Here is an 11,563-nt window from a genome sequence, read left to right on the forward strand (position 1 = left end):
ATAATAGAGAATAAGTTACTAGAAGCTTATAGCAAGATGGCAGTATGCAAAATACATGGTACTTGGAATACAAAGAGAATATATTGAAACTTTTTGCTGATTCTGTTGTCTTAAACCAGTGTGTGCCTTAGTAAGGGTTTATTCTGCATTTGGACAACTGCTGCTCAGGATATTAATGTGTCTGAATGTTTTTCAGAAAGAGATGCATTTGATACTTTATTTGACCATGCTCCAGACAAGCTCAATGTAGTGAAAAAGGTTGGAAGATTTTTATTTTTAAAATGCATAATCTGTGCATGTGCATGCTTGTATGTATCGGTTTGTATGCATGTAGTGAGTGTGTATGTATATAATATATAATTGGCATAGCTTGCATATATTAAATACGATTTAGCTTTATGCTTAAACAAATATACAAATTCATGTATGCAGTGTTAACTTTTTATTAGTATTTAGCAGCATGAACTTAACTTTGGAACACAGAAGAACATGTAGTTATCAAAGTTTCCATCAAAAAGAAGTTGTCAAAGTGTCTGTTGAGTAGAACCCAACTGGTAGATTGAGGGTACTGATGCCACAGAGGTTTCCAGTTTACAACTGCCAGGGGTCTGACCTACAGTATTTTGGCTGCTGTCAGATTTGACTGGAGTCCAATTACCCACTTCCCTATAGTCAGCAACAAGGGTTTTTTTAAGAAATATTATGTTTTAACAGTGTATTTTTATACATATACATAACATTTATTTTATTTCTGTTCTTTGTTCTTGGAAATTTTTTTTTTTTTTATGTCACATTTCAGTTTTAAAACTTAAAAATTGTGTTGCAGTCCCTTCACTCATGGAGATTCTCTTCTGAGTGGAGTTCGTACTACATGCATTGAACTGCTGCCCTATGAATAGGCTTTCACTACATTGTTTTCATATTTCAGACTCTCATCACCTTTGTGAACAAGCATCTCAATAAATTGAATTTGGAGGTCACTGAACTGGAGACCCAGGTAGGATTTTACAGCCTTTCCTAAAGGGAGAGTTAGTTTGCACTATGTTATGCACTATGCCCCGAACTTCATCCAGACATTTCATTGAATTATTATTGATTGTGATCTAAGATGTTATTTCAGCAGGAAACCCTTCGATTCTAAATATGTTTGTATGAAGAAGACCCTTACCAATTAAGGAGAGAAGTCATGAGGGCAGCTAAATTTCTCTAAAACAGTTTTGTACTGCCATTAGCATAAAAATTAATTAACAGATACTACTTGTTGGGTGCTGCCAAGTGCTGTAAGCAGAACCTGTGCTTGTTTTGGTCAGGAAAGGACTCTGTCCACTTGGTTTGATCCAACGTCAAGCTGAACAGTTGTTTCCTGCCTACCTTTACACAAGCACACAATCGCATGGGATTACAATGACTCTATTCAGTGGGGATATGTTCTTGAGAGTGAAGCTACCCAAGTGCATAGGCAGCTGTACAGTTGGGCTGCAGGCTTGATTGCACCACAGAAATAACATGGTACATAGTCGTCTTTCTTGTTCTTAGTTGCAAATTGGCTGGAAAGAAGCTAAAAGAAAAGCTTAATCCTGCTGTGTTAATACCTCCCCATGTGAACAATTGCAGCAGTTATCATAAGAAAATTACAGAGTCAGGCAGGAAGGATGGTATCCGTGCTATCAAAAAAACCTAGGTGTCTTCAGGATAGGCTTTATTTTATGGCTTGATTCATGTTATTAAGAATCTCTGGTTTATTTAAATAGATATCAATCTGACAGAGATTTTTCAAAGTTAAAATATAGATGGAAATAACGCGTAAGGGCTTTCAGAAAGGTGTTCCCTATGCCTGCTTATTGCATTGTTTACCTTTGGAAAAAACGTATTATTCAAATGTACCTAAAAGCCCCTTAAGCGTTTATCCAAAACAGTATTCCTTGGGATGAGAGACTGTATTTCTGTCAGTTGAAGAAAAATTATCTACATCAGGAAAGTGATGGGTTGCTTCAGATCTCAGTTTGATTGTGAGGGTATCTCAGTGCACTGACAGACCTGATGCCACAGGGGTAAGAGTTAGAGGCCTTTAACAAAATCTTACTGATGTTGCTATTTTTTTAGATAGAAATGAAATATCATAGCAATTAGGTATCTTCTACCTGTAATTACGTACACTTAAAATTAGATTGACACAGACTTGCAGAACATGAACAAAGGTAATTCTTTGTTCCTTTTTTTCCTCCGATATACTGAATTTCAGTGCAGTCGTGAGATTGCACCTTCATTCTGCTTTTCTCTGCTCAGGGAATGCATGCCATTTGAGAGCTTGAAAGGTGGCTGTCGTGATTCCCCACAACTAGTACAACAGAAAGCAAAGGCATAGATCAAAGCCACTGACCACCCCTCTTTCCAGGGACTTTATTCTGCGTGTATATTTTAACATTAGGTCAGTTTTGAAGAAGACATAACAGAACATACTAACCAAATGAAAGGAATCAAAGAAGTAAGACGAGATCGTTTAGTTGCAGTTTAAAATATTTGTATTACTAGTTTGTTAACATTTCTGCATTAGACATATATATCTTGTTCATTTAGCAAAGCAATGAGTTATTCTTCAGAAAATGTACTGAGAAATGTCTTTTTTACAGTTTGCAGATGGTGTGTACTTAGTCCTGCTAATGGGTCTCCTAGAAGGCTATTTTGTTCCTCTGCACAGCTTTTTCTTGACTCCTGATAGTTTTGAACAAAAGGTAATTAGATTTCATTTTTCTGTTAAAAACAAATAAACATATAAACATGTCTAGTAGTACAAGGGTGACACAAATTTTTCAGCATAAATTTCATGTAAATAGCTGAAATCAAGAGAGGACTGTACTGGTAAACATTTCCAAGCATTTTTTAAGATCTCAGTATTAATGATTATCTGGAATAAAAGGAAAAATTATATTAATGATGGGGCGGTTAGCAAGTATTAACTGATTTTGGCAGCCATTGTCTGATGCTGTCATTGAACCAGACTTACTGTTTGTTAAGTCTACAAAGAACTATACACATGAATTGATGACAGAACTGATTTTTTGTGTCCAAAACCTAAAAATTTAACATTTGAAAGGTTTCATGTTTTTTGGAAGCATAAAGGCATATATGTACAGTGTATCATTTTAAGACCAGCCATTACCTCAGTGTCTGTTGCTACTCAGGCAATTCAGCTGTCTATTCAAGACAAGAGCACTTCATGAGCCATCATGTTCCAATTTTTAAACTTGCGGGAGGTGGGCTATTCTTACTTGTAAGTAATTTTTCTATGAGTAGTATTAGTTCACATGTTATTTTTCAATTACTTTGATATTTCTGAAACCACCGTCACCACCCAGAAAAAAACAACAGTGGGTTGTCTGGATTCCTAGGACCAGATTTTCCATTGATAAATGGAGTCCTGGCTGTTTTTATCCCTTCCGAGTATCCGGGTCTGCAGCTTTCAATAAATCTTGTTTTGACCATTTATACTATATTGTATATAGTTCACAATAATGACTACCTTTATTATATTACTAGGTCCTCAATGTATCCTTTGCATTTGAGCTAATGCAAGATGGTGGATTGGAAAAACCAAAGCCAAGACCAGAAGGTATCTATTCTACTTTTTTTGTATCTCCTTAAAAATTTGTGTTGGATCCAGATCTCGTATCATAGGATTATGGTATAGCTAAATAAAGGTTAAAACATTAATCCAAGAATGAAAGGCAAGATACATTTTGAAGTGCTCAGGTAACTGTATTTTGAACAGGTGATAGATATGCTTTTTCAAATGTTGCAAGGCTTCCTTTCTTGAATGGCCAGGGTAAGATTTGTGTGACAAAAAATATGCAGTAATACTCAGATATTTGCTGAAAGAAAAAGAATACAACTGTGAATGGTGTCACTGGCAGATATGAATTGCTCCAATTGCTCCATTTTCCCCCATCCCACATCTTCATACTAGATCTCAAGTATTCCAGTGTAATTTACAAAATTTTCAAAAAACAGGAAGAATTTCAAATGTTCACATAACTGCCTTTGAATGCAGGACCTAGCCGTGCATATTTAAATTAGATTTAGAGATGGAGACTGAAAGTTAATATGTGTCTTCAGGGAAGATGAAGGTTTTGCTGCTGACTTTAGCAGGACCAGGATTCCACTCCTCTTTGCACATATAAATACAGGGTTTAAATCCAGCTTTTTGGCCTGGATATAGGGCCCTTGATTCACCATGTTATAGGGTACTCTTGTGGTTCCTCCCATGAGAAGTTACCGCTTCTTACCATGCAGGAGCTGGACGTGCAGCTTCTGCTACATTCTTCCCAACAGGGGCGGTAGCTGGGCTTCTGCTGGTTACCTACCATAATAATCAATTGCAGATTCACATTCTGTGGTGCACGCAGTCTTTTCCTGCCATAGTGTTGGATTGTCATTCCCTGAAGAGTTGATAGAAGCTAATACTCAGAGTTTTACTTCTGATAGTAAGGTATCCCTAGAGATTCAGGCACACATCAGTGAATCAAGTTCTGCTCCATTCTGCATATTTTCCATCCCTCACAACTTCCAGATCATAACAGCAGCAGACACACACACACACACACACAGACACACACACACACACACAAAGTCTCAGGATTGGGCCTATGCTACCCACCCATTTAATCTCAACCTACCCAGCCTATTTTTTCACTTTTTTTGATGGCTTGAACTCTTATCCACAATCATGCTTAACCAGTGGTGACTGCATCACAGACTTTTATGTTTGAAATAGTCAAAGAGAGAAGGGGGAAATAGTGAAATCTAGGGATCCAAGTAAAACAGAGAGTATCTGTGATCCCTTACTCCCCATGGAGGTTTAAAATTCTTATGGCATTTAATTTTTCAGGTATTTATTGCTCTAGGGGACAGCTAATTTTTCCAGTATAAATCAAGCCATAAGGATATTTCAGCGTATATAAGACATTTCTTGTGCAATTATTGAAATGCTTAATATGAAACTTCCTGCCCAATGTGAATGGAAAAACACATCTGTTTTATGTGTTGTTACATTGGGCACAATGCCCGTACTTAAAATTTCCAGTGAGCAAAAGAGTATTGAAAAGGATCTTACCCTAAATGTGTATACTAAATACTCTTTAAATTCCTACACTGTTTCTTTGAGGTTCTTGAGGAAAAAATATGCTGAAATGTGCTTTAGAATATGAAAAACATATTTAGTGGAAAAAAGAATGTGGTTAAATAAATGAGTATGAAAACCAATGATTTTTATGGGGTCAACAGTTTATTTGGGTTATTTGCAATATAATTGAAAAGGTATTAAAAAGTTTTCCGTGACCTTTTACTTTAAAAATGGCCGGAACGTTAATCTACTTAGTCTATAACAAATTCATTTGCAGTCTGAGCTTTTTCTGATTACTTCTTGAAATGTGTAAATCAAAGCCAAACTCAAGTTTCTCTTTTTGAAAATTGCAACCAGTAAAATGTTATACATGTTGGGCAAACACATGTATCAATGGAAAAAAACTCATCTTTTTCTGGGAGTGTGCAGCTTTTTAGTTTGGACCTTTCTGTGGAATTCTGTTGTGGTGGTGGTGGAGTCTTCTGGTAACCCTGGAAAGACCTGTCAAAGTTATCTCTTTATTCATTTGAAGTTCTGTATTAGGAAATGAAGGTGTTATGTAGCTTGCTGCTGGCCTGAAAGAGGAAACTTCCTGAGTTACATGCAAACAGTACTGCAGAGTATAACATGGTGATGTGGGAGCAGCATGCCCTTCCTGTAGCTTTTGGCATTTTCTCTTCACCTTATAACCAACATTTTTTATCTGATTTATTAAGAGCCACAAAACCATGTGGCCATGGTTTCATGGCCATGCATAGGCTCAGCATAAAATCAAGGTTTGAGCATTTTCACCCTTAGTCCATGGACGTCAGTTTGCCATGTAGTTAATATCTTTAGCCCTTCAAAGTTTGCATGCTTTGGGACACCGTGCGTGGGTTTGATTGGATTCATTCTTCAAAGTATAACCCCTTCACAATCGTGAGAAACATCAATGTAGATAAATATAATAGCAAAACTATCTGATGATTAAATACAAAATTTACTAGGCTTACTTGAGTTTTTGAAGATAATGGGAGTATCTACACCATCTGCTTTGCACCTTCATGGCCAAATACAAGAACAAAAGTTAGGAGATTGAGTTCCTGTACAGTCAGCAGAAAGAGATAGGATAAATTCTTATTCGTATTCCCATTCTTTTCTTTCTGAGGGCAATTCTAAGTCCCTATTTGAGACTGAATATTCCTTGAAGCTCAAGTGTAAACTGCTGCAGTAGTACTTGTCAGTTTGTTTTATAGATTTCTTGTGAAATAATATTGACTTTCTCAACAACTTCTCTTGGAAACAGCAGGTATTCATTAGCTTTTTGTTTCATACAAATCCTTTACTTTAGATGTTGAGTTTCTAAGGACTGATGCAGCCTTCTAAGGACTGACATCAGCTAACCCAAAGCATTTTCAGAAGTGTCTTTGAGGGCCACTTGTACACCTAGCTTCTTTAGATCCTTTAGAAAATTTAAACTTGTGTCAAGCTATCTTGCTGAAATTAGGCCTAATAAAGGATGTTGCAGCCTAGAATGGGCCCAGGCCTGCAATTCTTACATAAGAGGAGAGTTCCATTGGTTCCTGCCTGATTACTTTTTCAAAATCATTACTTTTTGGTCACAACCGACTGAAGATTCAGTCATATAAATACGCGTAATCCCAGGCACAATTTGTCTCGTTGCACCTTGGTTGCATTTCTACATCAGCATCATTAGCCATTTGTATCTCTGACTAAAAGTGGTTGAAATAATAATTTTTGAGTTGCCAGTTTAAAAACTGTGCTTTATTATATTTCTACTCTTTCTTACTATCTTTGTGATTCAAATGTTCATGGATATGGATCTGAGCAAGGAAAGGGAGTTTTAGGCACTTTTTAGGTACTTTTACTGAAAATGTTTTGAGCTAATGGAGTTATTAATGGTTTTTTCCCTTGCCTTTTTTTCTAGATATTGTAAATTGTGACTTGAAGTCTACACTGAGAGTACTGTACAATTTGTTTACCAAATACAGGAACGTGGAGTGAAGAATTGATTTGGTACATAAAGGAGTGCTAACAAAGAAAGCATCATAACTAGCATATTTTTCATCGGTATTCCTCTGCATCTTTATCCTAAAAGAAACTAAACCATTTATCTGAAGAATTTTTAATTGATTATTCTTGCACTACTATTTTCATATAGTAGATTTAAAACTAATATAACTTATGAAAGGTTTGGAGGAAGGTATTCGAGTATATTCTGTGAGAATTCATGTCTTAGTGGTAACTGTCCTCACACTGCTTTGTAGTAGGTAAAGCAAGAATGAAAAAAACATTCAGTAACTTTCATTCAGTTCAACCTTTGAAGCCAATCAGAGGAAGATTCAGCACCAAGTATCTATTTTAATATTTTCTACATGTATATTTTCTAATCTGGGGATATTCTATCCATGATAAGATGGTTACATTCTAATTATGAGAAACGTGCATGGGGAGAAACAGTTAAATGAAAAATAGAAAAAGCTGTGTTCACTTCACAGCTAAAAAGAAGAGACTTTCTCAAGCACTTAACCTGACTATATTTTTGGTGCTGTTGGGCTTGAATTTTATGAGTACAAACTGAAGTGGCTACTCATTCCTTAAGACTTACTATAATATGATACTCTGCTTTAAATATGTGTTATTGAGCATTTCGCATAAGCAGACTTTGCAGCTTGTCACTTATTTTGTTTGAGGAAGAGATCTTTTTTGCAAAGCACACATTTTAGGAAAACACACCTGTATAATACAGTTTCCTGTAATATTTGTGTTATTACATAGTACTAGAAAGTAAAAGAATGGCTTGTTTTTCTTTTAGTAGTTTTAGTACAGGATTACCAGGTTGCAAGTATAGATTTATTGCTAAATAGGATTTAGAATCCGTCCCTTTGGTTGGTTTTATGGGAAATGTATTTTGCTGTATAATGTCCAACACAAAAAATAAGATTTATTTTCCAGAAACATTCCTGTAGCCTTTCAGATACAAAAGCACTGCTTTTAGGGCAAAACTACTCCCATCTGCAAAGTCTCTGTTACGGTGTAAGGTTCTTGGGTCATTTTATATGGCTGCAGAGAGTACTTTTTTTAATCATAACCAAGTATAAGCTCTTACCTGTTTGGTTTTAGCTTTAACAAAGGCACAAAAGGGAAACAGGAGTTGATTTTTCCCTTAGACTTGATATCAAGCACCAGTTATGTTTCCATAAAGAAGCTGATAGACACTGCCTGACACAAGTGTTAATCAAAAACTGCACTAGCGTAACTTGAAGAGTAAATTAATCATTTACTAGAAGTCTTCATGTCAGTGGCAGAGACCTTTCTAAAAGAAGTGTTCCAATGCAGCCACAGATTCTTGGGATCCTGGGTTACACAGTAAGGAAAAATATCTTTAGGCAGAAATTACTGGACAACTGTTTAGAAATCTTTGGACTGCTTAGTGCAGGAAAGAGACTTGCTAATAGTCATCCAGTTAGGGCAGAATTGGTATAGGTGAAAGGGAAAGCAGTCTGTCAGCTCTTGACTCTGTTCATCTGAAGAAATGCAGTGCTGTCAAGAACAGTCAATACCAGCTATATGTTACTTAGTGTATAAAGCATTACATATTTTTCAGTTTTCCAGGTTGCTTTTTTTTTATATAGAGTTTTTCAGTGCAACGTCAGCATAAAGGGAAGACAAGCAATTACGTTCTGTCTTTGATGAACACTAACTGATGTTTAATAACAGGATGATACTAACTTCTGCTGGGGGGCCACAAAAATTATTATTCTGAGAAGTAAATATCAACCGTTGCACAGGAAAGTTAATATTTAGTTCAGAGGACAGTACCTGGATGTTTTCTGAACTCAGAAATTTTTATCTGATTGTTATAAGCATTCTAAATACCTTTATTAAAATATTTTTTACCTCTGTAATTTTAACTGAGTTTCTGAAACTAGGGGTGCAGAAAATAACTATTATTTGCCTTTTACACAGGTAAATAACTGGACATTTTGACCTTGGTGAAAATGAACATGTTTTCATTAACTCTTTAATATCTGAGAAGCTAGATGATAAGAATTAACAAAAGCATTTTTTGAGCAAACTGAGACAGAACTTCTCATGTATATACCAGGAGCCATTTCAGCTTATTTTAATGTTTCACATGTAAGTTTTTCATTTGCACAGCTAGATTGTAGTAATTGTAATTGTTAATTAAAAAATGTATGATGGTTTTTCTGCAGGTCATGCTCAGCTGAAATACTCTTTTACATCTCAGCAATGCCAAAACATTTTGATTGCCCTTGTTTTCAGGAGTGCACTTTCTTTAAAGAGGAAATTTATAAATGTAAAGGAAAAAGGTTAGCAATAGTGAAACTGTTTTTTACCGGGACTTGAAAATAAGTATTACTGTGCTATATTGGTATATATTATTGGAGATTTTGAAATCTATCAGACTCCATTTTCCATCCTTAAAAAAACATAGAACTGAGACAGAATGATGAAATCCTTATGCTGAAATGCAATTATGCAGAACTGTAGAAGCATTTAAACAATATCCAACCTTTACACAATTATCTATCCTATGGCAAGAATTTATGTAAATTAAAATCTGCTATATAAACAAGTGTCCTATGTTCCTATGTAAATATAGACCCATGTGATAGTTTTAACACATTCACACAAAAAGTATATGCTGCCATGTAGGAGTGGGTCACTGCTTATATTTTTGACAGTGTAGATTTAAATAGCTATCAGATAACTATGAAATCTAATATACAGATTATATCTAATATTTATTGCTTTGATACAGAATATTATAGAAATATAGAATACTACTGTAGACAGTTTGCTCTTCAGCAATCAGTGTAAGCCAGCACCTTCCTTCAGGGAAGTGAAATGTTAAATTAGTTGTGCCAAATTCTGCTGACATCTATGATGCTTTTATTCTTGATACACAGCGGTGTATGCTGATGTACAGCTGAATGCAGAATTTTCCTGTTTATATTAAGATGGAAGTTGTTTAAGTTTTAGGTCAATCCTGGTTTTATTTATAATTAAATAATTAAATAGAATCATAGAATCTTCATGGTTGGAAAGGACCTTTGAGATCATCAAGTCCAACCATACACACACAAAAAATACCCCTACAATCTCTGCCACTAGAGCATGCCCTGAAGTGCCAAATCTACACATTTCTTAAATACCTCTAGGGATGGTGACTCAACCCCCTCCCTGGGCAGGCTGTTCCACTGCCTGACCACTCTTTCAGTAAAGTAATTCTTCCTAATATCGAATCTAAACCTCCCCTGCCGCAGCTTCAGACCTTTTCCTCTGGTCCTGTCGTTATTCACCTGGGAGAAGAGGCCAACACCCACCTCTCTCCAGCCTCCTTTCAGGTAGTTGTAGAGGGCAGTGAGGTCTCCCCTCAGCCTCCTCTTCTCCAAGCTAAACATGCCCAGCTCCCTCAGCCTCTCCTCATATGACCTGGTCTCCAGACCCCTCACCAGCCTGGTAGCTCTCCTCTGGACACGCTCCAGCACTTCAGTGTCCCTCTTGTACAGAGGGGCCCAGAACTGAACACAGCACTCGAGGTGAGGCCTCACCAGTGCCCAGTACAGAGGCACGATCACTCCCCTGCTCCTGCTGGCCACGCTGTTCCTGATACAAGCCAGAATGCAGTTGGCCTTCTTGGCCGCCTGGGCACACTGCTGGCTCATGTTAAGCTGGGCGTCCACCAGCACCCCCAGGTCCTTTTCTGCCGGGCAGCTTTCCAGCCACTCTTCCCCAAGCCTGTAGCGTTGCTTGGGGTTGGTGTGACCGAAATGCAGGACCCGGCACTTGGCCTTATTAAACCTCATACAGTTGGCCTTGGCCCATCGATCCAGCCTGTCCAGGTCCCTCTGTAGAGATCCAAAATAGATCCAAATCAATGGATTTAGCCCATGTGAGAGATGAACAGCCACCTGGAGAGGCCAGTTTCTCTGTTGGTCCCAGAGGAAGCCTCTGATCTTGAGGCTTCTATCTCAGCACTTTGGCTAAAGCCAGGTACTATGAATCCAAGCCACTGCCTTAAAATCTCATGCTGGTATTTGGATCTCATCCACCAGACCAATGTGCTTGTCTGTTGTGCTCTGTCACACGAAGGACCACCAAAAACTGGCAGATTATTAGTCTGCCTGGAGTAACAAACAAACAGTAAACACTTCTGCTGCTGGGACATTGTGGAACTGCCAAAAGAACAGAGGTTTCTGTGCTTCTCCGACTTGTAATCCATCCATTGCATCCAGCAGTAGGGTATCCAGATTTGTTTTGTGGTTGGAGATAGTCATCCTTTCCCTGTTGATGGATCCTGGTATGCTCTGTCAACCACACAAAACTAATTTTTTACAAAGAGGAGCTACAGATTCTTAATAGTATGTCATAAAGATGTTGCCAAAATAATGATCTAAAATCCTAATATCGAGATCA

The 11,563-nt window shown here is 37.2% G+C and overlaps 1 protein-coding gene across 1 annotated transcript in view; it reads left to right on the forward strand.

The window, feature by feature from the left end:
* The window catches only part of PARVA (parvin alpha), a 67,648-nt gene extending 59,597 nt beyond the window's left edge, over positions 1 to 8,051 (forward strand). Inside the window, exons 9-13 of the mRNA XM_074586086.1 lie at positions 197 to 258; positions 929 to 997; positions 2,631 to 2,732; positions 3,538 to 3,610; positions 7,047 to 8,051. Of these exons, the coding sequence (XP_074442187.1) occupies positions 197 to 258; positions 929 to 997; positions 2,631 to 2,732; positions 3,538 to 3,610; positions 7,047 to 7,123 (383 nt within the window). The 3' untranslated portion in view covers positions 7,124 to 8,051. The remainder of the gene's footprint in view (positions 1 to 196; positions 259 to 928; positions 998 to 2,630; positions 2,733 to 3,537; positions 3,611 to 7,046) is intronic.
* Positions 8,052 to 11,563: the final 3,512 nt, after the last annotated feature.

Source organism: Larus michahellis, chromosome 4 (genome assembly GCF_964199755.1).
Source record: "Larus michahellis chromosome 4, bLarMic1.1, whole genome shotgun sequence".
Classification (NCBI taxonomy): Eukaryota; Metazoa; Chordata; class Aves; order Charadriiformes; family Laridae; genus Larus; species Larus michahellis.